This window comes from Hemicordylus capensis, chromosome 2 (assembly GCF_027244095.1).
Source record: "Hemicordylus capensis ecotype Gifberg chromosome 2, rHemCap1.1.pri, whole genome shotgun sequence".
Lineage (NCBI taxonomy): Eukaryota > Metazoa > Chordata > Lepidosauria > Squamata > Cordylidae > Hemicordylus > Hemicordylus capensis.
In genome coordinates, this window is record NC_069658.1 from 238,872,305 (window position 1) to 238,899,891 (window position 27,587).

Sequence of the window (27,587 nt, forward strand, 5' to 3'; positions counted from 1 at the left end):
ATTTTGCCCCCACAGCTCAGTTTAAGTATATAGCCTGACATTTTATCAGAGAAGAGTCAGTGGTAATAAGATAGTCCTATAATGAATTAATTGGTTTAGTCAAGGATAAATTAACATGAGGAGGATCTAAGCTATTTTTCCTTTGGAGTGATTTTTTTTATCCCATCTTCTGACTCAGAGACCCCCCCAAGGCAGCTTAACAATCAAAATAAAAACGAATAAAATGCCAGTGTACAAACCACAGGAAAACCCCTAACAGATCTTGCTGCTGCTCCAGCTGCTCTTCCGTAGGGGAAAACTAGCCCCCCTCCCTGGGATGTGGTCCCCAGCAAATAGGATAGTTAGCAGCCCTTGCTGTTTTCATTGCTGGGTGTGGAAGACCTCCACATGTGGGCCACTGGAGAGTCCAGAATGGTTCCTGGCTCTTCCTGGCATCAGGAGGAACAGGCAAAAGCCTTGGGAAGACTAATACTCCCTCCCCAGGACTTGGGGGTCACTCTTGGTTCATTGGATGCTTAGTAATAATAATAAGCTCAGTCCTGTTTTTATACTTTCAAAAATCTCAGTAGCAAATGGTTCAGTGCTGATGGCAAAGCACCAGGCAAGCCTCAGTGCTCCTGTAGATGTGGACCAAGGGCTTGTATAACACTGCTGGTCCCCTCTTAGTGCTGGAGAGCCCCATGGCTGGCTGAGAGAGAAGCAGGAGTGCCGGTCATCCTCCTTCATCTCCTCTGCCAACGTTCCCTCAGCAATAAAGAGATCTCACAAAGAAATTCAGGCTAAGATCCTGTGCATACTGACCTGGGCGTAATCCCCATGGAACACAGTGTGACTGGCTTAAAGGAAGAAAATGCAGAAGTGTGAGTTGTGTGGATGTAGAACTCCAGTCTGCCTTTGGCTCAGATGCTGCTGGCCCAGGATTCCCAGCATAAACCCAAGTGCAGCCACACGCAGGCAGACCCTCCAACATATACTCTGTGACTAGTTCTCTCAGTCCCAGGGCAGAGGCTCTAAAGAAAGCACTTCCCAGGTCCAGTAAACAGGGTGGGGCTGCACCCACCAGCCAAGGCCCCCCCCTCAGGGGCACATTGGACATTCATAAGCAAGTGGGGGCAGATGTCCATGCTACAGGGTGGCAACATGGTGACTGGCGGGTGTGTGTGTGTGAATGCCTAAGGCATGTCTACCAGTGAGGAAGTGGCCCGAGGGTGTGTTGGAATCAAGGGGGCAGTGGTGTCAGCAGGCACATCGGGGTCAGGAGGTGGGGACAGTGGGTGCAGTGGTCGTCCCCCACTCAGTTAACACAGGGAGGAATTAGTTGGAATGGGGGCTCACATGAACATGCAGCATCCCAGCCACAAGTCAGGCAGGGCTAGAAAAGGGGTGTGTGTCCCCTTTCTCACACTTCCACCCACCCACCACGAGTGGGATTGATGCTGCTGCAGCTGGAAGAGGCATGGCAGGTGGGCGGGCAGGGTGCAGCACAGGGGGAGGCATCCAGCACCCCAGTAGGATCTGGTCCCCTTTCCCCCTGCCCAAGGCGTCCCCAGACAGCCATCTATCTCCAGCAGGGAGTCAGGCCGAGGAAGGCATTCCAGGCCAGCCTAGTTGCATATGCCTGAAGGAGCATATGCATATGCCTTTCCCACTAAGTCAACTCAGCCCAGCAAACTGCTAGGTGAGGAGCATTTGGGGCATGTCCTGCTTGCCTTGTGATTCCCGGGAGGGTTCCTCTTTCTTTCCTTACTGTTTTTACTCGCTCACTTGGAGCCAAGCCCTTCTGACTCCAAGCCCTTCTGCCTGGCCCGCCAGGCCACCCCGGCTTGACCTTCCTTTCCTGCCACTTGCCAGGCCCTGACTGGGCTCCCAGCCTGCGTCTCGGATGCCCCCACTCTCATGCCTGCACACATGCACCCCCCATCCCACTTCTGCCTGCATGGCCTCCCTCCCCTGCTGCCCCCCCTCCTCCACCCTGTCCGTGAGTTGCCTGATGGTGCCAGACTCCCAGCAAAGGGCCCAGCCATGCCAGGAGAGGGAGAGAGTCCACAGCAGCTCTGGCCCCTTTCAGTCGCCTGTGTTGGGCCATCCAGACACAGGTGCAGCTGGGCCTTGACCCTCACCGTGCCCAGCCGCCTGGAAGGGTGGGAATGCTGGTGGGGGGAGGATACCGAGGGCAGCCGGAGCCTCTTGTGGGGAGAGAGGAGCAGAAGTGGCAGCTGCCCATGGCAGTCCAGCCCACAACCTGCCTCCTGCCCACTCCAGCTGTGGCGGGTGGGCAGGTCTGACAAAAGGAGCCAAACTTTCTGGGGTTGTCCCCTGGAAGGAGCCCCTTGAGAGGAGTTGCCTGGCCTTGCTCAAAGCAAGTCCTTCCTGAAAGCAAAGCCTTGGAAAGGCATCGAGGGGGAGCTCTTTTGAAAACTAGCAGCTGGGCTTTGTATCTCTGTTTATTTTTCACCCTAAACTGAATCCAGCACAAACCACTCTGTCTCTAAGCCACTACAGACGTATATCTGTGTGTGCCATGTATGTTAATATCTTTACATCCTCCACTCACTGAGCACAGGCGACCGGAGAGGCCTCGTTTGTGGTCCTTGAGCCCAAGTTCAAATCCCGGCTCTGATCGCAGTTGCTTCAGTTGCTCACCTGTAGAGTGGCAACAACTCTGGCCTCCCTTGCAGGGCTGTTGTGGCAGAGGCTGCACAGCATCCTGTGCAACTTCATTCACCTTCACAGTTGTCCCTGTGATGTGAATACCCGGCTCGACTTGGGTCCGCATTTTAGCCAATCAAACAGACTCAAGGGAATCAACCAGAGGCTTTAATTGCTTCGCGATAGCAAGGTACCCAATGCAGCTCACGCTTCACATTGAATACAATGAGTTACAGCTAGAGATGTTCTTTTATACAAACAACAACATGAATGCAAAAAGGCTCTTGACCCTAATGCACATAGCAACTGTGACCTAACCCCTTTCAAGCACGCATGTCCATCAGGTGATTTCCCTAATATGGTTAGATCCGCTCTTTCTTCAGCGTTAGCATTTCAAGCGTTTCTCATGGGAACCTGGCTTGGTTAGCATTACAATTGCTACTATGCGAGCTAGAGAGATAAGAGTAGTGGCAGCTATTGTCAAAGCAATGTTGCAGAGTTTGTGTCCTTGGGCTTTGCTGAGGTTTCTCTGAGTTAGAGCTTTTTAGCTTTCTAAGCAAAGGGAGTTTCTTTGGTTTACTAACAAAATGGAGTAGCTTTGGTTTGCTAAAACACATCAGTGGGGTTTGCTGATGGTCCAAGACCCCCAGCAAAGCCACAGGCTGGGCCCAGCCATACTAGGAGGGAGGGAGAGAGACCCCACACCAGCTCTTGCCCCTCTCAGATGTCTGCCTTGGGCCATCCAAACACAGGCACAGCTGGGCCTTGACCCTCACCGCCCCCAGTTGTAGGGTGGAAACGCTTGTGAGGCAAGAATGGGGGGAGGAGACCGAGGGCAGCCTGAGAAGTGCCCACAGCCCATTGTAATGCAGCCCACAGTCCACCAGGTGGCACCACAATCCACCTCCTCCCACTGTGGAGGGTGGGCAGGTCTGACAACAGGATTCAGACTTCCTGGGGTTGTGCCTGGGAAGAAGGACCCCTTTGGGGTGAGTTGCTTGGCCCTTCAGCGAGCAGAGTCCTGGGACACACAGCCTTGGAAAGGCATCATGGGAAAAGGTCTCCTGAAAACTGGCTCCTGGGCTTCAGATCTGTGTTTATTTTTCACCATAAATAGAATTCAGCCCCAACCACTCTCTTATCTCTAGGCCGTTCTAGACCTAGATCTGGGTGCTCCAGATATGTTACTATCTTTGCATCCTCCACTCACTGAGCAGAGTCCTGGTTGCTGGTCCTTGAGCCCAAGCTCAGATCCCTGCTCTGGTCACAGTTGATTTATTTAGTACATTTATATCCCGCCCCATACAAAAAGGTGCCTGGGTGGTGAAGTTGCCTCAGTTCCTCATCAATAGGAGGACAGCAACTCTGGCCTCCCTTGCAAGGCTGTTGTGTCAGTAAACAAGGTCATGGCTGCAGAGCTCTTGGCCCACCCAGCATCTTCTGCAGCTTATTAGCTCCCCTGTTGTCCCTGGGGAATCTGATTACCTCTCTCCATTAGTGGTTCCCAACCTGGTGGCCTCCAGATGTTGCAGAACCAGAACTTGCATCATTCTCCGCTACAATTTTTTGCAGATTTTCCGTATGGGTGGGGTGGTGGTATTTTCACTGTTTGTGGCTGAAATGCTGTGCTTTGTTGAAACTGACTGTGCTTGTTTGAAGGCCCCACCGCACAGTCCTTTACTGCCCCCCATCAAGCCTACCCCCTCCTTTCCCCCTTTCTCTCACTGCCTCTCATAAAGCCTGCACCCCCCCCCCTTTCCCAAGCCAGGCCTACTGCCCCATCCTTTCCCTCTTTCTTCTGATCAAAGTGTAATCTTCCTATCAAAAATTAAGAGGAAAAACTTCTCTAATTTTCCTTCCTTACAAGTGCTCCATGTTAAGTGTGATGATTTTCCAGAGGTGGAAAAGAAGAACAATGCATTTTATTGTTATGTATTTTGTACAGATTGTATTGTATTTATTTCATTAGAATAAATTTTAATTCAATTTATTTTATATTAATTTAAATTAATCTTGGCCTGCCAGAACTTCAAAAGCTAAATTTTGATTAAATTCATTTTAATTAATTTCACTTTAATTTGATTGATATTGTTACTTTAATGATCAGCACCCTAAAAATTGACCTCGGCCCCCATGAGCCAAGTCACGGTCGGTTTCGGCCCACCAGGTCATTCGTGATGTGCACCCCTGGGCTAGAGCTTAGCTTTTTTTGAGGGGGGGGAATGAAAGTTGAAATCCAGGTGAATCTGGGAGGTCTAAGCAATCTGGGTGAGATGCTTAAAATCCAGGTGAAACCCTGAATTTGGGGGGGGGGGGCCTGGCATACTCCCAGGGAGCTCCCACGCCTTGCCAAGCCTGCAAGAAGCTCTAGGGGAGAAGAGGGGGTGGTGCTGCTGGCAACCTTGGCTCCCCCCTCTCCTTCATGCCGCTTTCAAAGCATGCAAGGGGTGGTTTTGAAAAGGGGCTGGTGTTGCGGATTTGGAGTGACTGGCACCTTTGGGGGGGTTCCCAGCTGTTGACACAGGTCAGTTTTGAGACTGTCAATGTAATCTTTTAAGCTGAGTAACTGCGGCTGCAATTTCCTAAAACGTCACTAGATGGCAGCAATGCGCTACTCGACTGGCTGGCTCTTGCCTAACTACTTGGATGCCAGCTAATTTAGAAGTATTGATCCATGAGATTTCTCTCTTCAGGGGAAGAGCTCCCCTTGTTCTCTGTCTCCAGCAGTGGAAATCCCACGGGGGGGGGGATCAGCTCTTTATTGGGAATGCTATCTTATAAAATTAGCTCTCAGCCTCGATGGGCCAGCGTGTTCACTCTAGGAAGCAGCTCTAGAGGCTCCACCTGTGGGGAAATTTTGGCTAGAATGGCCCTCACCTAAATTTTGGGGGGGTTTAATATCTGGTTTATTTTAAAATTCAAAACCTGATTTCGGGGTTTTTAATCACTGTAATTGTTTAATTGTTGTTTTAAAATGTTTTTAAATTGTTAATTGTTATGTTGGTGTTTTTAGTTTTTTTAGCTCTTTACTGTTTTAGTGGTTTGTTTTAATTGTAAACCACCCTGAGCCATTTTGGAAGGGCGGTCAATCAATCAATCAATCAAATAAATAAATCACAGTGCTGGTGGGGGATGGGGCTAATGGCCCCCTCCCCAGTCCTTAAAAGTAACCCCACACACACACTTTCCAACGGGCCACCACTGGTTCTGTACACACCACTATCGTGCAGCACCAGTTCCTTGTTCATTTAAGCAGATACTTAACATTTCTGGCTGGGGTGGAGGGAATGTCCTGTGCAGAAACCAAGCCTGGAGCCAGACACTATGCTATTATCACTTGTAGGGGAGAGTCCTGATCGTGCAGGCAGGGAGGTGTGATTTGAAGTGGCCCAAGACACATTTCTGGGTGTGCAGCACCATTTTTTTATTCATTTAAGCATGGAGTGAATATTTCTGCACATTCCTAGTGTAAGCAATTGGAATGAGCATCTTAGCTTAGCAGTACAATCAATAGCTTAAAAAAAAACCCACCTTTAATCTAAGTAATTTTATGGTAGGCAAGTTTTAAATGAATTAGACCAACAGAGAACCAAATACTTTGAACTTTTTGAAATTCATGTCAGTCTATGTAAAATTAAATAAAAACCAGCAATGGTGACCCAAAAAAGCATCACCCCGCCCCCTGTCATGGCCCACTCTCATTTTGGTAAATGTTTTATGTTTCTTGGGATACCTTCATGAGTACAGGAAACCAAATTTCATTTTTATTTTAATTGGTTTGACATTTAACCCTAAAATGACTGGACTACATCCCCCCCACCCACCGTGTAACATGAGCTGATGATGGAATATACGAATATCTGAAAGGACCTGTTGTTGGAGCAGGGCCACTCTGTTGCCAGATTTGGCTTATTTTAAGCCAAATTTTGGGTTACATCCCATTTGACCTACGAGTATACCCCTCAGGTTCTGGCACAGGGGAGGCAGTCAGGCACCAGACCCCCCTCCCCACCCACACCCACACTTTTCAGTCCTGGAGATATTTGAACCCTCACTGGGCTCCTCCTCAACACCCATCAGGTCACATTTTATAACATAACTGGACTTTCCTGCCCTCCCGTCTGAAAAATGCACCTCTTCTCTACACGCCCACTGGGGGCAGAGTGCCAGAAGCAAGGGATGTGCACGGAGGTTCTTCGGCGCTGGCGGTACTTTAAGGGCGGGGGAGGGTGTACTCACCATCACTCTGTCACATTTTCCCCGCCAGTGCTCTGTAATCTTTAAGCCCCTCAGGGTAATCTTTAAGCCCCGTCATGCGTGTATGTGCGCACGCAACAGGTGCATGCGCACTCGCTACTTCCGGCCACTTCTGGCCAACGGAGGAAATGGGGCAGCAGGGAGGAACGCTGCCGCCCTGAGGGGCTTAAAGATTAGAGCGCCAGCAGGGGAAATGCGGTGGAAATGTACAGCCTCCCCCGCCCTAAAAGTACTACCCCCGCCAGCACCGAAATGCTGAATACCCGCCCAGCGCCGAAACGTTTCGGAGGCCTTTACAATGGCCTCCGAAACATTCCGGGTACATGCCTACCAGAAGCTTCTGCTTAGCTGAGCTTGCAAGCAGAGACCCCAAGGACCCCTCCCACACCCCTGCCAACAGGACTGCCCACAGGAGCATCTGAGGGGAAAGCGGGGATTAGATTCACCAACACCCCGATTTGTGGGGGAGGAGGGCTGCATTTGAAAGATCCCTTTTGTTTGCATGTCGGTGTCACTCTGGCCTTTCCTTCCGAGAGAGAAAACTGGGGGATGTGCAGCATGTTGGATGTCCACCTGCCAGCTCAGGAAGCCCCCCTGCGCCCCCCCTCTTCTAGTAGCCTGAGCAATGAATGCAAAGGCCAAGAGATGCCTGAGGAGTGTTGGGGCACTTATGAGTCACTTTAAAGTTTGAGATCTTTTTATTTTCATATTAGCACATGAGGACATCTAGGTTACACAACAGATCCCAAAATAATTATCAGTTCAGTTCACATTGACTCCTGCAAAGGATGCCCATAATTCATAAGGGGGACCAGGCCCTTTCCAAGCGCTCTGCCTTTTCTGGGTCTCCCATCCTCCTCACAGGCCTGGGAGGCTGGGCCTTTTCAGTACTTTTCCACCTGCAACTTCTGCCGTGCTGATAGAGAAGGGCCCAGAACACTCTCCCACTTGCTGGCTATGGAGAACTTGACAAGAAATTCAAAGATTTCCAGGCAGAATATAATTAATTTCAGAAATAACCATTGTACAAAATGGGGATTTGTTTATTTTTATTTTGGCTGTTTTATTACATGTATAAATTAGACCAGCTTTAGGATATCCACCCCCCCCCCCAGCATCTCCCACCTGCACTGTTGTACATTCTGTACTCTTAATGCCAAGAAAAATACCAAAAATACATTTTATAGTGGTTATTTTAAAATAGGTAAAGGGGGATGAAGCAGGATCTTCCAGCACCTTTCTCCGGTCAGGGAGATTTCTGCCACCTTTTTCCTTCCACACACCCTTGGAATATGTACCACAGGAATAATTTAAACTTTAAAAACAGCCGGTATCTACTCCCTTCAAAGTGGTTGCTTTCTTCTGTTTCGCAGAGGGAGAGCAAGTCGTATCCGCAGAGAGTCCCTCCAGTGGTTGTTCCTTGCTGGTGTCTCCTTTGAAGCTTTTGTTTTAATAGTGAGCCCTTTGGGGTCAGGCCACCATTTTCCTCTAGCTTTTGCAGTGTAAACGGCTTTGATAACTTTCCTCATTGAGAAACAGTACATACATATTTTAGGTAATTATAATATATCTTTGCCAAAAAAACCCAAAACCCTTTAGCATTTTCCCCCTGCCTGGAATCTTTGAGCTTTATTCCAGATATTTTCAAGCTCCCTTCTTAGTTAAGGCTGGGCTCCCTCCCAGGCTCCAGACACATCTGTGGGGTTCTGAAGAAAGCACCGTCCCTCCTTGTGTGTTCTGGCCTGTCAGTCAGTCGGGGAGCACCTCCTCCTTGTGCGATTTCTGCAACACAACGCCAACTGCTGATCAGAACTTGTTTTCCCACCTTTTTTTCATGATCACTTTAAAATGGACATGAAAAGAGATGGGAAAGGAAGCACTGGACAGCAGTCGGGGCTACCAAAGGGAAGTGCAAGGAAGGTCAGTGCTCTCTGCCTGCCTGGAATGCCCAAACTCACCAGGGTGCTTTCCAGGTTACACGCTCCAGCTTCTTGCTAAGGGTGCTTCCGTACTGCCTGTGACTTGAAACCGCTTGCCTGTGCTGACAGCAAGGTGCTGTTCACATATCTGATGCGTTTTGGGGGGTTTTATCTTTGCATTTCAGTGTCACAACATCGCATATGTGTGGCCAAAAAAAGAGCTGTATTTCCCCTTTAGGGTTTATGTACATTTTGAGTATGATCCTGTCAAGCTGAAGCACTTCCAAGCACTGTAGAGCTCGCAGTCTGGAAAGCACCCAGGAGGGACAAAAGGTTCCTTCAGAAGGCCAGGCAAGTGTCTGAAGCCTGCAAGAGAGGCCATCCTTAAGAAAGGCAGGAGTTTGAAAAGATGCCAGATAAACCAGCATGTTGAAAAGCCCTTCCTCTCAAAAGCTAACGAGTTTTCCAAAGCAGCAAATCTCCCCACCACCACCACCACCACTCAAAGCTTCTTAGTTGGAAGTCCTGAAACCTTCGCAGGTTCTGTTTTTATGCATGATATTCTTAATTTGACCATACCATCAAGCACCCACCATTGAAAATTAGATCTCAAAAGAGCAAATGTGATTCAAAGCTGTGTCTTCGTTTCAGCAGGAAAGTTCCCATAAGAAATCAAGGAAGGAAAATACCACCACACCACCCCCGCATAAAAGCTGCAATAAATTGTAGCGGAGGATGATGCAAGTTCTGGTTCTGCAACATCTGGATGCCCCCCCCCCCCCGGTTGGGAACCACTGATGGAGAGAGTTCCTCAGATTCCCCGGGGACAACAAGGGAGCCACCCACTAGGTGGCCATCAAAGACTCCTCCCTCTCCCTGGAATGCAGCCCAGACTGCAGGGGCGGCCCTTTCATGAGGCAAGAGGAGGCAGTCACTTCAGGCAGCGGATGACAGGGCCCCAGCAGGGCAGTACCAGCTCTTTGCCCAGTTAGCTCCCCAGCTAACTGGAAAAACTGATGACTAGCTGCCTGCAAAGAGGCACCTTTTTAACGTGCTGATTCTCCTTATTGAGCAGGAGGAGCATAACTGGCCCTCTCCACCCCCAGCACAGTCCCTCCAATGACTGTTGCTGGTGTCTGTCTTGTGTTTCTTTTTACTACTACTACTACTACAGATATTTATATACTGCTCTTCAACCCAAGTTCTCAAAGTGGTTTACGTGGAAAAATAAATAGTACACAATCTATAATAATATAGATTGTGAGCCCTTAGAGGACAGGGAGCCAGCTTATTTATTTATTTATTTATTTATTGTTTCTCTATGTAAACTGCTTTGGAAACTTTTGTTGAAAAGCAATATATAAATTGCTGTTGGGGACTGATTTGACCCTTGCAAGCCCTGCAGGCAGCGTCTCTCCTCACACTCTTTGCAAAGCTTGCAAGCAGCGCTAGGAGAAAGGAGGCTGTGCTGGGACCCTTCCCTCCTCCCTGTTCCCAGGGCCACTTTCAGAGCTTGCAAGGGTTGGTTTTGAAGAGGGGCTGGCCCCACCAAGGCCGTGGGGCAAGGCAGCATTTTGCCCCTTGCCTCAGGCACTGCCACACCTTGGGCCGCCCTGCAAAACAGAGACAAGGAGGAGGTTTGGTTTCGTTAACAGTATTGACTAATGCAGCTCTTCTTCCCAGTGGCTTGCTGGAATCCCATCATGCAAGGCAAGCGAAAGGAAGTTTTCCAACAGGCTTTCCCTACAGTGTTCCCAGGACTTTCCTAGTCATAAATATATAATTTTGTTGTTAAGAGATTGACATTGGGACATTTTCTATGGAGAGAAACCTGAACAGAAGATCCTTTAACTGCTGCCGTTTGCCCCAAGCTTAAGAGACTTACAAAAAACCATGTCTTGAGAGCCTCCAGGTTTTTTCTCAAGAGAGAAACTCAAGTTCAGCATAATGCTAATCAAATGTAGCTGATATAAAATACTGTACTTCAGTGTTGAATGCATTTCTCTTTCCAGGCAATAGTGTTCTTTAATCCTCCTTTTAGTTTCGTCCTCAGCATTTTGCCACACAGCTCAGTTTAATTATATAGCCTGATGTTTTACTAGAAAGGAGTCAGTGTTAATAAGATACTCACATATTGAAGTAACTGGTTTAGTCAAGGATAATATAACATGATCAGCATCTAAGCTTTTTTTTCCTTTATTTGGAGTGGCTTTTTTATCCGACCTTCTCACTCTGAGACCATCCAAGGCAGCTCAGTAGTCAAAATAAACATTAATCAAAAGCCAATGTAATCAAACCGCAGGAAAACCCCTAACAGATCTTGCTGCTGCTGCTGCTCCAGCTGCTCTTCCACAGGCGAAAACTAGCCCCCCTCCCTGGAGTGTGGTACCCAGCAAACAGGAGAGCAGCCCCCACTGTTCTCATTGCTGGGGGTGGAAGACCTCCACCGGTGGGCAGCTGGAGAGTCCCGAGTGGCTCCTGGCATCAGGGGGGACGGACAAAAGCCTTGGGAAGACGGAATTGCAAGATACTCACTCCCCAGGATTTGGGTGTAACTCTTGGTTCATTTGATGATTATTAATAATAAACTGTTCTCATGTCCCCCCAACCCGCTCCCACTAGTAAAAAGGTTCAGTGTTGATGGCAAAGAACCAGGCAAGCCTCAGAGCACCCTTAGATGTAGTCCGGGCTTATGCAGCTCTGCTGGTCCCCTCTTAGAGCTGGAGAGTCCCACGGCTGGCTGAGAGAGAAGCAGGAGAGCCTGTCGGTCCCTCTCATCTCTTCTTTCAAAGTCCGCTCAGAAGAAATATCACTGGCTACGTGAAAGAAATTCAGGCTAAGATCCTATGCATGCTTGCCTGGGAGTAAGCCCCTTGAATACAGTGGGACTTCCTTCCAAGAAAAACATGCATAAGCGTGAGCTGCGTGAATGTAGAACTACAGTCTGCCTTTTTCTAAGATGCTGGCAAAGGATTAGACGCAGAAACCCAAGCTCACCCAACATGCAGGAGGACCCTCAGACATACCCTGTGACTAGTTCTCATGCATGTGACAGTCCTGGCCCAAAGAAACACCCCCCCAGATTCGGTAAACAGAATGGGGAGAGAGTAGGGCTGCCCCCACCGGCCAAGGCCCCCTCAGGTGCACATTGGACCTTCCTAAGCAAGTGGGGGCAGCAGTCCGTGCTACAAGGTGGCAGCTTGGTGACTGGGGGTGTCCATGAGTGCCAGAGGCTTGTCTGCCAGTGAGTGAGTGGCCAGAGGATGCACTGAACCCAGCGGCGGGGAGAGCGGGGTTTGTCCCACAGGCACATCAGGGTCAGAAGGTGGGACCAGGAGGTGCAGCCTCTTCCCCACCCCACATATGCAGTTTTAACAGGAAGAGGAATGAGTTGCAACCAGGGCTCACCTGAACACACAGCATCACAGCCAAGGGCCATGCAGACCTAGAACAGGTGGGTTCGTCCCCCTCTCACACTCACACACACACCTCCCATTAATGTGATTAATGCTGCTGCGGTGGAAACAGGCGTGGCAGGTGGGCAGGCTGGGTGCAGCACAGGGAGAGGCATCCAGCACCCCAGCAGGATCCGGTCCCCTTTCCCCCTCCCCAAGGTGCCTCTGGTCATCCAGCCAGCTCCAGGGAGTCCAGCCGAGGAAGGCGCCTCAGGCCAGCCTTGCAGATGCTTTAAGGAGTAGCCCAGACAGGAGCCACCGCTCAGCCCCAGAGTCACACAACGCCTTTTCCACAAAGCCAACTCAGCGCAGCAAACTGCTAGATGAGGAACATGTGGGGAATGTCCTGCTTGCCAGATTCTGCCTTGGGCCATTTGCTCACAGCTGGGCCTTCACTCTCACTGCCCCCAGTGCTTGCAAGGATGGGAATGCTTGTGAGGCAAGAATGGGGGGAGGAGACCAAGGGCAGCCTGAGGCTCTTGGGGGGAGAAAGGGAGAGAGAAGCAGAAGTGGCAGCTGCCTCTCGCAGTGCAGCCCACAGTCCACCAGGGGGCACCACAATCCGCCTCCTGCTCACTCCCACTGTGGAGGGTGGGCAGGTCTGACAAAAAGAACCAGACTTTCTGGGGTTGTCCACTGGAAGGAGCCCCCTGAGAGGAGTTGCTGGGCCTTGCTGAGAGCAAAGCCTTGGAAAGGCATCCAGGGGAAGGTCTTTTGAACACTAGCACCTGGGCTTTATATGGGTGTTTATTTTCAGCATAAATAGAATTCAGCACCAACAACTTTATCTCTAAGCAACTGTACACGCGTTTGTGTGTTCTATATCTGTTAAGATCTTTGCACCCTCCACTCACTGAGCACAGGTGACTGGAGATACCTGGTTGGTGGAGTTCAAATGCCTGCTCTGATCGCAGTTGCTTCGGTTCCTCACCTATAGGATGGCAACCACTGTGGCCTCCCTTGCAGGGCTGTTGTGACAGTAATTAAGGCAGAGGCTGCACCGCATCCTGTGCAACCTATTTACCTTGGCGTTCGCCCCTGGGGCTGCCTCTGAGGAATTATCTACACATAGTCAACCAGAATTTCCCAGTCCTCACTAGAGTCTTTGCATGACTCTCTTAGGAGAAAAGGCTCAAGGATAGGGGGCGGAGGGGAAGAGGTGTCCCAAAGCAGCCCAAGGGAGGCTTTGTGTTTACTGAAACTCCCTCCCTCCCACAGACACCCCCTCCAAAGGGCAGGAGAGTCCACCAAGGGTTGCTCTGCCTCCCTCTGCACCGAGCATTAGTTAGCTTTAGCTCTGCTGATAAAATCATGGATTAAAGAAAGAGGAAAACTGAGATTCCTGTTCACAAGCTTTATTCAAAACGAAATATTCTTTACATCGTGTTTTATTTACTTGACCTGCCCTAACCCTGAATCCCCCAGAGGGGCTGGGCCAGTAGAGTCAGTGGGGGACAAGAGGAGGTGGGGAGGGTCAAAGGGGAAAGGGGGGGGGCTCTCTTTGGAGGGGGGGCTCCAGAGGCCAGCCAGCTGCACTGAGCATCTCTCTCTCCTCCGCTTGTCCTCATTTCCTTTTTCTAGAGCCCCCAAAGTGACACGCCACCATTCATTCCGACCTAGGAACAGGCGCTGCTCCTCCTCCCAGCAGTTCTCAGGCAGGAGCGTCTCTCAAGGCTGCCGAGTCGACACTGACTCACAACTACTGGCGATGGAGAACCTGCTTCTCCGTCAGGAACCCTGGATGGGCAGGAGGGCAGGGAGGGGGCGCTTGAGGAGTGGCCCCCTGATAAAGTCTGACATCACCACCTGCCTGGAATAGGGGGGGAAGTGGGCGGGGTGGGGGGGCCTCTTCCCACTGCAAGCCCCCCCTTCTTCTTCTTCTTCTTTCCCCACCTTTGATAGTTTTTGGGGGGAGGGGGCTGCAGAGGCTGAGACTTCCCTGGCGGGGGGGGGGAGGGAAAGCGCTGCCTCCGCCGCCCTTTGGATGAAGCAGGAGGTCGCAGTCCCTCCCTCCTCGTCTCCTGTCGGGTCCCCAGCTGCTCCCTGGACTGGGGGCGGCCTGGAGCCTCGCTGGCCTCGGGCACAACCAGCCCCGCCGGACATGCCTGGGCGGGCCACACCCAGCGTCGCAGCCCAACCAAAACACCCCCTTCAGCCGGGACGAGGCCCCCGAGGAGGAGCCCCACCACCACCACCTTCAGCCTGGCCGCCTCACCCGGACTCACCCCGCCCCCCCCTTCCGCGTCTCTTACTTTCAGGGCTTCACACCTGGCAGTTCATGTACGGCTGCGAGCTGGGCGAAGACGGGCCCAGAGGAGGGCATTCTCAGTATGGCTACGACGGGAGGGACTTCGTCAGCTTGGACAAGGAGACCCTCACCTGGACGGCAGCCGACGCGGCAGCCCAAGTGACCAAGAGGAAGTGGGAGGCTGAGCCAGCCATTGCCCAGGGGTATAAGGCGTACCTGGAGGAGATCTGCATTGAGTGGCTGCAGAAGTACCTGGACTACGGGAAGGAGACGCTGCTGAGGAGAGGTGAGAGGCGGGGGCGGGGGCGGGGGCGGGGGCGGGGGCAGCTCCTCCTCCTCCTCTCCCCCCACCCGCCCTGTTTTCCTCCTAGACGGGGGAGGGGCAGAGCCGTCTCAGGCGGCACCAGTTATTGGCCAGAACTGAGGGGGAATCCCATTTTGGAAATCACACAAAATCAAACCGTTTCCTGGAAGGAGAAAAGTAGCCCCGCAGGGAGGGACACACAGCCGGCCCTAGACCGCCCTCTCCTTCGGGGAAATGTTTTTTTAAAGAACCACCTCGTGGAAAGCATAGTCCTTCCTCCTCCCTCCCACTTGTAGCCTCAAGTAGTACAGTCCACGCTAGTCAGTGTCACTCTGGAACCTACCAACTCCGTTTTAGGGGCAGAATCCAAGCCGAGCAGAGTCACGTGATCTCAGTCTGTTTTGCGGGTGGGGACTGAGGCGGGCCATGGGCAGCGCTCTGCTCTGCGTTCAGCCTTGTGAGACTGAACGGGGGTTAACTTCCACCCCCCCTTAGGTGGGAGGCTTAGGCTTCCGGTTTGAGGCTGCTGCTAACCCTCACTCAGCTCCCTGAGCAAAGAGGCCTTTTTAAAAGTGGTATTGATTATTGAACGGGGGAGAGGAGCAACTGTGTCCCTATCCAGTCCCAGCAGCACAGCATTATTCTTCCAGGGGCTGTTGCTGGTCTCTACCTTATGGTTCTTTTTTAGATTGGGAGCCCTTTGGAGGCAGGGCATGAAGGATCTTTATTTATTAGTGATTTTTCTATGTAAAACGCTTTGAGAATTTTTGTAGTAGTAGTGATGCATCCGGCAAGAAGCAGGGTTTTTAAAAACAGAGTATCTTGGAGCATACGCAGATTGCTCCAGTGAAAATTCCATCTTTTCCTTTCCTAAGAAAGCGTGTATCCTGTAGGAAGTATAGAAATCCTTGACAATGTCACCTTTTAAAAAAACAAACATTGTAAACTAAAAAGAATATTAAGCTTCATTTAAATAGAAACAAAGGCTGTGCTCACACGACTGGTGGACTAATCTTATCCAGCATAGCCTGAACTCTGCCAGTCACACACACTAGTGATCACTGATAGGAAAAACCTGGGAAAGTGCTGCAGATCCTGCTTAAAAATGGTACTTGACTGGGATCATTAGCCAGGATTCAGATCGGCTGAATTCCCAGTCAAGTGCCAATTTTAACCTGTATCTGCAACTCATTTCTGGGTTTTTATATTCAGTGACTGGGAGCGCATGCGAACAGTGGATAATGTTAGCCCGCCAGACATGTGGACGCGGCCAAAGTACAGATTAAGGAAGGACTGGGAGGACTCTCCATCCCTGTAGGGCAGCAAAGAACTGCTCTTCCTGCATCCCTCCCTCTGCTCCAAGGTCTGTCAGTATTCTGATTGGTTTACGGCCTTTCATTTTGGAGGAATCTGAACTAACTCAGTCATGGAAGGGGCTGGAGAAGATATTCACCCCAAAGTCCAGAAGGAGTTCACTGGACAGTTCAGAGAACCACTAGTTACTCCCTTTGAGCATTTTCCAGCATGACAAGATGTTGAAGGATGCTGTGGAGGCCCCCTCTCTGGAGGGTTTCATCTCTTGGGGGTGCTGCAGTTGTAGAATCACCACTGTGGAGGTGGGGCTAGAAAATGGTACCCGAATGTGGGGTCCTATTATACTGCAGCAGGAGCTTCAGCCTTTTTAAAGCAGCGTGCCCCTTCTGTTTGAAACATTCAGCTCAGCTCCCCATAGAGAATTTTGATCTGTGTCTACACAAAGACACACTGGTTGCAATCATGAGACCGTCCCTGGCTTACCTCCAGACTAAGTGACGCATGAGTCCCCCCGCTGAAATTAAGAGAAGTCAGTTTGTCTCACTAATTTCAATAGCACATCTCAAGAATCATTTCATCTGGATGTGACTCTTCTAGTAGTAGCCCAATCCTCTGATCAGGAGGCCATGGAGCTGCACTCTCTTCTCTGGTTGGTGAGCTTGGGAGGTGGGGAGTTCTCCTCTGAGTCCCCCTTAAAAGTACCCCCAGGGGTTCTGTGCCCCAGCCTGGAACTGCTGCACTGTAGCCTCCGTCCCTCCAGCCGATAGAAAGCTGCTAGTACCTCCACACAGACTAAGGGTGTCATTTCCACAGAGCCGCCATCAGTGAAGGTGACACGCAAAGTTAAGGCAGGCAGTGACGGCATGGAGACCCACATCTGCCAGGCCCACGGCTTCTACCCCAAGGAGATTGAGATCAACTGGATGAGGGACGAGGAAGTCTGGACTGAGGACACCTTCCATGGACAAGGCCCCAACTCGGACGGGACCTACCACAGCTGGCTCAGCGTTGAGATGGACCCCAAGGACAGGGGCCGCTACCAGTGCCGCATAAGGCACGACAGCCTGGAGGAGCCTGGATACTTCGTCTGGAAGGACTCTGGTGAGGGGGTGGGGGCCCTGGCTGGTTTGCCAGAGAGGGGGGTGGGGTTCCTAGTAGGTTATGTATGTATGTATGTGTTTATTTTGGCCCAAGGCCAGCATAGGTAGGTTATGGGGAGTGATTTTTTTACCATGGAGGAAAGAGGGAAATCCCAGAAGAAACCACTTCAGCAGCATCACAGTGAGGTGACACGCAAGGCCGGCAGGGATGGCCTGGAGATCCTTCTCTGCCAGGCAGCCCTTCTTCTACCCCAAGGAAACCACTTCAGCAGCATCAGAGGCTACATAGGCAGCTCCCAGAAGGCCCCTGTGTGTATCTTGGGTGCAAAGAAGCCGGTCAAGGCTGGAGGAGGGATGTGGCCACCACTACCAGGGGGGTGGGGACGAGTAGCCCTTGGAAGCCAGAGGAAGAAGCGTGCAGGTATTCTGGCTATGCAGGATGGCTTGAATGGGGGATAAAATGGAGATGAGGCAAGTCCAGGCCTTTCTCAATGACAAGGCTTTGCAAGCCTCCCTGAAGGACTTGGAGGCTGGGCTCTGGTGGGCCTCCCCAGAGAGGGACTCCTGCTCTATCCAGGGCAGTCCAGGGGGTGGAGGCCGTAGCCCAGGGGTCTGCATGGGGAGGGGTTCCCAAGTGTGGTCCTTGGCGTCTCTCCAGTTAAAAGATCTCTGCTGAGGCCGGGGAGAACTGCTGCCCTCTGATTCAATCGGTGTGCGTTTGTCCCATTTCAGCCTCTCTGCCTGTGGGAGTCATTGTGGGAGCCATCTTGGCAGCGGCAGCTGCTGTTCTGCTGGTGGCTGGTATCGTCTTCTGCATCAGTAAGTAACCTCTTGAGTGCATTTACTGGGTCGTGTGTGTGTGTGTGTGTGTGTGTGTGTGTGTGTGTGTGTCTAGATTGTGAGCTCCTTGGGGCAGAGAACTGCCTTTTTATTCCAGGTAATACACCATGCAGATGGAGCTTTGTAAATCAAGAAAGTGCTTGTGGCACAGGTTTCCTGGCAGGGGGAGATCGTGCCTCAAAGCCTGGGGGTACCCAGCCCCCAAGTATACTCAAATGTACATGGGCTAGAAAGTACTCAAAGGTGATATAGTCCACCCCTATGCTTTAGAAGCAAGATTCTCTCCATTGGGTAGTTAATCCTCTGCTGGGAAGCTACAAAATTCAGCTCCCACCATCCAGATTTAAGTGGCGGTGAGAAAGTACAGCTAGCCAGATTTTCACCTGTTTCCTTAACACGTTTACTTTGAATTAAGTCCCAGGGACTTTCTTGTATAGATATAGGCATTGATTTTTAATAGACTCTTCTTCCCCATGAACCCTCTCATTTTGGAAGGTTTAGCTGATGCCCTTACCTTGGGCATGAGCTGAGTGGTCTCTTCCCAATCCCTTCCTCTCTCTCCTAGTAGCATCTGTTATGAGCCTCCAAGGACACCACATGACATTGTGACTCAGTACACAACTTGCCTTGATCTGCAATATCCTCCACTCATTTTCATGCGTGGGCAAGTGGTGGGGGGCACTTTCAATTCTGTGCTCCCACAGCTGCCTCCCCCCACCCAGCCCAGTTCTTCTGATGCTGCGGCTCTGAGTTCTCCTCCAGTGTCCCAGAGTGAAGGCCCAGAGGCAACTGAGTTCCATTGGAGCAGAGCAGAACAGGCTTGGGGGTGAGACTAGGAAAGCCATCTGAACTTTACCAGTAGCAATTGTTGGGGGAATGTCTGGGACGTTGCCCCTTGGAGATTAAGCACAAACTAGGGGCAGCGGGGTGGGGGTGGGGACCAACTGTGTGACAGCTGCTTTTGCTCTCCATCTCCCACCTCCCTGACCAATTGACGTGCTGCTGTCTCCTGATTAGAGGCTTCAAGTGAGAAAACGCCTTCCCGGGAGGAGACAGGCAGGAGTGTCAGGCAGCATCCCTCCTTCCTCCTGACTGGCTGACCAGTGCTCAGGTTAAGCCCACCTCTCCCTCAGCCTGAAAGTCTCAAGAGCAAAGGAAATAATATTGCTGAGCATCAGCCAACCAGTCACAAAAAATAACAGAAGGGAGGGGATGCTGCCTGACACTCCTCCAGCTCCCCCTTCCCTCCGGAAACTGAGAGAAGGCTGAAAAGATCTTCAGATAAAGAAGATTAGGGACCCTTTTTGAATCCTGTCCTTTTTAAAAAAACAGGCTAAACTCATAATAATGTTTTTCCTAGGTTTCCTTCACTCTCCCCTCACAAATAACATTCCTTAGGAATTGGGCTGCCTCTACTGGATAACTCTTTACACACTAGTGTTTAGATTAGCTGTAAGATGTATCAGGGAATTGTTGTGTACAAGGCTCCAATCCAGAAATTCCACTGCATGTCGGTTCATGTTCTTTTGCAGCAAAGAGACCAGGGAGAGGGAGAGGAAGGTGGCATGGACCCTGGGAGTGGGACCCAGGGGCCCTTCTTCACTTTTTGTCCTGGAGCCCGCTCCAAACTTGCTCCTCCTAAGTGTGGGGTGGGTTAGGATCTTAGAGCCTTGTCTCTCAGCAAAGGGTGGGATTGGATGATCTCTGTGTTACGTTCAGCTCTGACTTGCTGGTTTTGTCTTTGCAGGGAAACGCCAACAGAGAGACTATAAAGCAGCATCAAGTGAGTGACTCTTTCTTCTTTGCCATACTGAGTGGAAAAGCAGTGTCCAGCACCACAAATTACTCCATAGCCCTCCTGAGAGGAGTTACACTCTAAGATAATTTCAGTAGGACCGTCTGGATGTCAGCCAGTATCTCTCTTTCATAAATGCAACAGGTGCAGAATGCCACCGCCAAGTTAATGTTGGGACCCACTTCTGTGCAGCTGATGACTCCCACTTTGCTCCCCATTTCTTGCTGGGTTCAGTTCCGGGTGCAACTTCAAAGCCCTACATGGTTTGGGTCCAGGGCGTCTTCAGGATCACCTGCTTCCATAGGATTCTGCCTGCCTGTTGGGGAGGGCCTGATTCGCATGCCAAGGCCCACTGAGTCTGTGAGACGAGGCCTTTTCTGTAGCTGCCCCCAGGCTCTGGAATTCCCTCCCACAGGAAGTTTGAGCTGCCTCTTCCCTTCTTGCCTTTGGAAGGCTGATCCCTTGACCTTGGCTGGTGGAGAAAGAGGGTTCCCTACTCTTTGGTTCTGTGTTACTGCTGATGTGCTCTTTTTGAAATATCTATTTTATTTCTGCAATTTATGATGCCTTGAAGTTTGTTTAGTCTCTTTGGAGGCTCTTTTGCAAAGCAGGGAAGGAGAATGAATGAAGACAGCAGCTGAGGGATATGTGAGGATCCAGAGTACTTAGGAGGGCCCTGAAGGCCACCGAGGACCTGCTGCTGCTGCTGACAGGCACAAAACTCCCCTGCCCCAGATGAAGGGGTCTGAGTAAGGCAGCTCCATGACATGAACTTAAATGGCCAGGCTGCTCAAGGTGTTTGGGGATCATAAGGAGCCTCGCCTGGTTCCAAATATAGAGCAGGGTTTCTGAACCTTGAGGTCCCACAACATCTGGAGACACAACTCCCATCATCCCCAGCCACAAAGGCTATGGCTTGGCATGATGGGAGTTGTAGTCCAACAATATCTGGAGACCCAAGGTGATACCCTGAAACTCTGATATGGAATATTTCTAGGCACAGAAATACTCCATTTGAAAATGGAAGCTGTTCATCTTTACCTCTCCTCAGTACAAATTAAATAGCTCCTTTTTGCACAACGCAAAAGTGCTTACTGCTAGGCTGTTCATACCGCTTACTTCCTCCATGCATGGTGGAAATTAAACTACTGCAAATCACCAGCAGGTGGCGCTGCATAACAACACATGGAGGCTGGAAAGCGCATGCCAGGGCCCATCAGTGGCTGCATTGTGCAAAAGGGAGCCTTGCGATCCGGACAGAGAGCAGGCAAAGAGCTTCCATTCTCCAAGGGGATATTTCTATGTCTGGAAACACCCATAAATGGCACAGAGAAAGAGAAGCTGAGGGGTGGCCTCTAAAACAGCAGCAGAAGTAGTCAGGAAAGAGCAGAGAATAAGTGGGGAAGAGATCCCTCTACGCGGGTGTCCTGACTGAGCAGTGTTCCCTCTAACAGGGTTTCCCAGATGTTGTTGACTACAACTCCCAGAATCCCCAGCTGCAATGGCTTTTGCTTGGGGGTGATGGGAGTTGTCGTCAACAACATCTGGGAATCCTTGTTAGAAGTAAGACTGGTCCTGAGTAGCCAGAGGCTTGCAGCTCCAGAGCACCACTCCTCCTCCTCCTCCTCCAGGGGAGAAGAGCTGGTCTTGTGATCGCGAGCATGGCTTGTCCCTTTGGCTAAGCAGGATCTGCCCTGGTTTGCATTTGGAGGGGTGACTCCATGGGAGCTCACTGCCTGCTGTAAGAGGCTCCTCTGAGGGTATAGAGTATCTACTTGGCATGCAGGTCCCAGCTTTTTTATTATTCTTATTATTTCTTGTTTACACAGTCAGACAGGTGTTATTGACTAGTTTGGTTTATCCAGACAGTGGGTCCATCCCAAAGACCTGGGATGGCTGAATTTTATTGTCAGTTGTTATAGATATCGTCGCAGAATATAGGCTGTTCCCAGTAAAGCTGCTTTTTGTAATTGGCTGATGGTGATTTCGGTGGCCCCTATGGTGTTGAGGTGCTCTTCAAGGTCTTTTGGAACTGCACCCAGGGTGCCAATTACCACTGGGATTATTTTGGTCTTTTTCTGCCACAGCCTTTCAATTTCAATTTGTAGATCTTTGTATTTGGTGATTTTTTTCTATTTCTTTTTCTTCTGCTCTCCCCTGGTATTGCTATGTCGATTATTTTAACTTGTTTCTCTTTCTTCTCGACTACAGTTATATCTGGTGTATTGTGTGGCAGATGTTTGTCTGTCTGTAGTCAGAAGTCCCATAATATTTTTACATCTTCATTTTCTTCAACTTGTTGTGGTGGTGTGGTCGCCACGCTGCGGGCCCACTGTGCCAGGCGGCTGAGTGCGATGGTTACCTATGCCGGGTGCTTTAGAGACAGTGGGGGAAATACGTTAAGTTGTGTGTTGAAATGTTTCCTGTGCATAGTTGTATAAATATTTCTGTTTTATATCCTTACATTCTTGCGAGTTCAGTTGCTGTTTGGGCCCTCAAGAACCCTCGTGTTAATACTACATGTGTCAGTCTGTGTGTAGGGTGATGATGCCTCTAAGGTCTTTAGCTCCAGGCTCCCAAATCACCTTGGCACACCTCTGTTCAGCCCTCCCTCCCCCACTCCCGGCTTCTTGCTTGCTTGGCCAAATGGAGGGAGAAAATATCAAGGGTCACAATGGCAGGAGTTTCGTCACCCTCCTCTCCTTTCCAGCTTCTTCCGCAGCCCTTCCAGCTCCTCCTCCTCCTCCCTGTCAGCTTGATTGCTGCCTGCAGAGAGACCCTCCCTTCCTCCCTGGCAGAGTCCCAAAAAAAGTCCCAGAAAAGTACCCTGAGCAGCCTCCCTCCACTACTCCCTTTCCCCAACTCCCTGCTTCCCAGGACCAAATAACTACACACACTTTGGTGTGGCTTGGCCAGTGTCTGTTCTTCCCCCCCAAAGAAGAGCAGCAGCTACATTGGCTTTCCCCCATTTAGATGGCCCTCCTTCTCAGTGACTGCTAATTGCCCTGGCAGAGACTGATCAGGCCTTGCCAGCAGCTATTTTCCTTAGAAAGGAGCAGCTCAGGAAGAACTAATCTGCCCACTTTCTGTGTGGCCTCCATCTTGGATTGCAGTGCATGATATTATCACAAACCATGCTGTTCAGGTGTCCATATGTGGCACAAAATCTATGCTAAATTGGGTGCAAATCAGTGCAGGCATCGCAAAGTTGTGGGTGGGGGCGGACACACGGGCAGCAAGATGATCTCATAAGGCGCTTTCCATGTGGAAAGAAGGCTAAAGACAGACCTGCGGGGCCAAACTTGAAGTTCAACATAGCACATGGCTTGGCCCTGAGCCCAGCACCTTCTGAGGGGGTCCAGAGGCCAGAAGGCTGAAGCCTACTCCACCTCCCTGCCTGCTTAAACGGCAAAGAATCCTCTCTTGTGCCTCCCTGAGTGTTTTCCGCCAGCCAAACTGACATTCAGTTTGCCACCAGAAGCAGTGCATGTGCAAGTGTACCCTTGTGCCTCTGACAAATTCAAATCTTTGCAAACATTCCGTGACATCACAACCATTCATCCAATGGGAAGTAAGGACAGCATGAGGGGAAGCAGCAGCAGCCAGTTTTTGTCTTTTTGCAAACAATTAGAGGTTCCAGCCATAAGATACTGGCAGCGTTAGATATAAAAAACAGCCACTGGATAAGCCAGTCAGTCATCTAAGAACCAACTGAGATGGGGAAGGCTTTTCATGGCTGCATGTTGTAGCAAAGGGAAAATGCTGCAGATCACAAGAGAGATACCACTTGGACCCCAGGGTGGAGATGGCAAAGCCTGACCTGCAAGAGCTCCAGACCTGGGGAAGAGCTCAGAGGCTGCTTCCTGGGAACCTCTGGGCCACCCACATGTGCCAGCTGAGGTGAACGGTGGGCTGACTGGGAAGGGAAGGTGGTCATGGCATGAAAAAGGAGAACTGAAAAGGAAACCCTTGAATTCCAGCCCTTCTCCAAACAACGCCCACAGTGCATTTGGAGGAACCACTCTAGGGACTCTTCTCTGTCTCTGTGGGGCTGGGCAAGTTGGAGATCTTCCAGGCTGCTCCTTAGCTGTAGTGCACGATGGATTTGCAGTGGCTTGTGGCATAATCAGATCTGAACGGATAGAGAAGGGAGGTGGGGAATAAAGAGGAGAGGAGTTGGGGAGGCTGGAGCCCCCTCCCTGCAGTGCAGGCAACACTGACTCCCTCTCTTTTCTCCCCTTTGCAGCAAGCGACAAGGGATCCGACAACTCTGCCACAGGTAAGGGGTCTCTGAGAGGGTTGGCATCCATCTCCAGATGGGGAGGGCTGCTGCCATGGTCTCTGTGGGGAAGGCGCCCAAATGTCAAAAGGGCTGCTACTTTTCTGTGGGCCAAACCTCCAGGCTCTTCAGGAGATGAGACCTGCCTCCCATTCAGTCTGCCCGTCTTTTCTCTCACCTGAACTCATGCAGAGTTGCCCTCCTCCGTTCCCTTCTGGGATGGGGGTTCTGCTCAGGATGCAAAGGAGAGCCAGAGTGGATCATCATAAAGTGATTTCTCCTCCAGGTCAAACTGCTGAGTCTCCCTGTGTGGCTTTTCTGCTTCCTTGTTAAACATGCATCTTGGCTTACTGACTTGAGCCATCCACTGGAGGCATTTGCTGTGCAGAAGACACTTCTAAGGGTTGCACCTGAACTCTGCTCTGATACATTGGGGCCTGGTGGTCTCAGCACAGAATTTGGATTAGAAGACCTTTGTGTGCCCTCCAGCTCTGGGTTTCTGACGTCCCCACCCCCCAGCAACAGCTTCATGGTTTTGACTTCTAACTTTTCTTGTTTGGGGTTTCTGCAGCTTGATCTCCTGCTGGGGTGTGAGGAGGCAGCAGAGAGAACCCACTGAAGGCTTGCTGTGAATGACGTCTGCTAAGAGCTCCTGCCAGTCCCAGACCCCCTGCCCCATTCTGCATCTGGCCCAGCTCCAGCATCCCACCTCCAGCCAGCAGAGCGATGTTGAATTCTGGGAATGTCTTTCGGAGGAGTTTGGGCTAAACTTTCAGCTGATTTGGAAATGTGTCCGTCTTGATCAGAAGTGTGCCAACTATTTACAACTTAAAACTTTTATAGGGTGTTAAAAATTAAGATAGATCATGTATGATTTGTGCTCAATTAAGTATGCCATTTTGATCTTAACCTACAGCTTGTTTCCTGCTGTGGTCCCCCCCACCCCACCCCCTTCCAAATCATGTCATTCTTTTGCCTTCCAAACTAAATTAAAAGCAAATAAGCATCTTGGGATTGTTTCAGGTACATTGTACATGAAGTTTAGGGACAGGGGAAAGGAGGCAGGAAGGAGGAATGCTTAGCAGGTAGAGAAGATTATGCTCTGAACCTGAAACAGAAGACAGCCTGAACTTAGGGTGACTGCAGGAACATGGATAGACTCTCAGGATTGAGTCAGAGTCAGATTTGGAGCCTTACCAGTCATCTCAAAAGAACCACCCACTGGAGCAGGGGGTGTGGGAGTTTTCATGTCTCTATTGCTCAAGAACCAGGCCCCAATTCCACAGCAGATGAGCAAAGGCAACCCCCTCCCTCTCCAGAGCACTGCTGCCAATGCACCCAATTAAAGTGGAGAAGGGCCCATTTAGCATCTCAGGGGCTTCCTCTCTGTGTCGTGCCCCATGACTTCTGAAGTTATGCCAGAGGTGAGGCTTGTTTTACATCCTCCTCTGCTGTGTTAAGGAGCAGTGGAGCCAGAGAGTATTGAAGCCTCCTAGTGGGAGGCTGAGGGTGGATGGAACAGCCCTCTCCAGAGTCCCATCTCCCACCACCCCCATCAATGGCTTGAAAGACTCCAGCTTTGCAGGCTGGTTCTCAGAGCTCTCGGGCTTGCCAAGGACAAGCCATTAGCAGGATCTGGACCTCAGCCCTGTCTGTGCCTCTTGGCTGCAAGCCCAGTGCTTGAGCCATCATGCAGAGAGGACAGTTCGCTGATTTGCAAAGACTGGAAGGAAGGAGGGAGAGGGTGGAACAGAGGAAGCTGCTGCCATATACTGAGTCAGACAATAGTTCCATCTAGCTCAACCATTATCTACGATGGTGGAGAGGAGAAGAGAAAGAGGCAGGCTGTAGCCTGGAGAGGGGTGGAGATCCCATACAGAAGGCAGGATGGACTTGTCAGAGTTTTGGCTGCAGGTCTCCAGCATATGTAGATCCTTGTATGATCCTCGGGAAGAGACCCACCAAGAAGTTTCCTGTGTTCATTCTGCCTAGCTAGTCTCGTTGACTTCAGTTGGCAATGACTGAGTGTGCCTTTCTGCTTGCATTCTTTTAAAAACAGATTTCCCGCCAATATCTCCTCTGTCCATTAAATGAGTTTGATGAATAGCCTTTTGTGTTGGAAGGATCACCCTGAAATGAACCTGAGCATCTTCCAGGTGCCACAGGAGGACTCTTTCTGGTCTAGCTAATGTATATATCTACATTTTGGACTGAACATGATAGTTGTAATTTTCCTGGAATCTCTGTTTGAAAATAAATGACTGGTGGATTCTCCCCATGCCTGTGGTTTTTGGTGTTTCTTGCCCTCTTTGCATGGGGGTTCCTGATACTATTATGTTCCTGAGAGTCTTGAGGACTTCCAGACTCAGCACCCAGAATTCACCTTGGTCCTCCAAGACCTTTGAAACCAAGCATTAGGCCTGTGTACCTTTTGAAAAGGTCAAATCTGATCCAAATCCAAACTGATCTGGTTCTGAAAGTTTTGGAATCAGATTCTGTGCAACCCGAGCATGTCAGATATTGGGTCAGAGTTGGATTTCTGGTCAGAAATCAGACTAAAATGAGATTTCTCCCCATAGATGTCAATGAGCAAACTGAAAAAAATTCACTAAAAACCGCCAGTTGGGCTTTGAAACTTGGCATACATGTGGGGCAGGATGGCAGGAGCCTCTGTGGCGAACTGGTCAATTCTCTGGTTTTTGGTGAATTTTTGAAATATAATATGTATATTAAAATTATGATAGAAAACAATAACACTTTATCCACATCAATACTTGAAATTTTTCAACAAAAGCTTTTTAATACATAAGATTTTATAAAAACTTGTTCGTGCATAAAACATATCCTAAAAGTCAATGGTATAAAAGGTTCCAACAGCTAGTAAACAAATTACTCTCATTACTGTCCTCAGTATTATAAGGATTCAGAGATGTCTGGACTCTCTCCTTAATTATTTGGATTCCTGGTGCAAGTCAGACACATTTCAGCCAATGGTCCTCCTCTGTGACTTTTCCCATATAGCATTTACAAGAGAACACCACAACTTCCACTTCTATAAATAAAATAGCCCAATCCTGTTAAAATTACTTACACCCCTATTTTGCTATGATACATTACTCCCTATAGCATAAGTAAAAGGGCACAAACTTACCCTTCTAGCCCAGAATGGTTTTCATCATTTCTCCAAAGTATATATCTGTGGACCACTTCCACATGTTTCTTCCCTAAAATACTAAACTTTTATTATTATAAGAGCTTAAATAAATCCTGGAGCCACTTCTCAATGTATAGTGGGCTCACCCATCAAGAACTTAGCATTAAACCAGAGTGCAGAGGGCCAAGCACCATCAATCTGCATGATCTCACCAACAAACTGAGGAAACGGCGTCTATTATATATTACTTATCCTTTTGCATGTTAGACAATA

The 27,587-nt window shown here is 50.0% G+C and overlaps 1 protein-coding gene across 2 annotated transcripts in view; it reads left to right on the top strand.

The window, feature by feature from the left end:
* LOC128344060 (H-2 class I histocompatibility antigen, Q9 alpha chain-like) overlaps positions 1–26,438 on the top strand; it is a 50,992-nt gene extending 24,554 nt beyond the window's left edge. For both annotated transcript variants that reach the window (XM_053293493.1, XM_053293494.1), the window contains 6 exons: positions 14,539–14,814; positions 16,960–17,247; positions 17,979–18,065; positions 19,834–19,869; positions 24,128–24,160; positions 24,732–26,438. In XM_053293493.1, the coding sequence (XP_053149468.1) occupies positions 14,539–14,814; positions 16,960–17,247; positions 17,979–18,065; positions 19,834–19,869; positions 24,128–24,160; positions 24,732–24,736 (725 nt within the window). In that variant the 3' untranslated portion in view covers positions 24,737–26,438. The remainder of the gene's footprint in view (positions 1–14,538; positions 14,815–16,959; positions 17,248–17,978; positions 18,066–19,833; positions 19,870–24,127; positions 24,161–24,731) is intronic.
* The last annotated feature ends 1,149 nt before the right edge of the window (positions 26,439–27,587 follow it).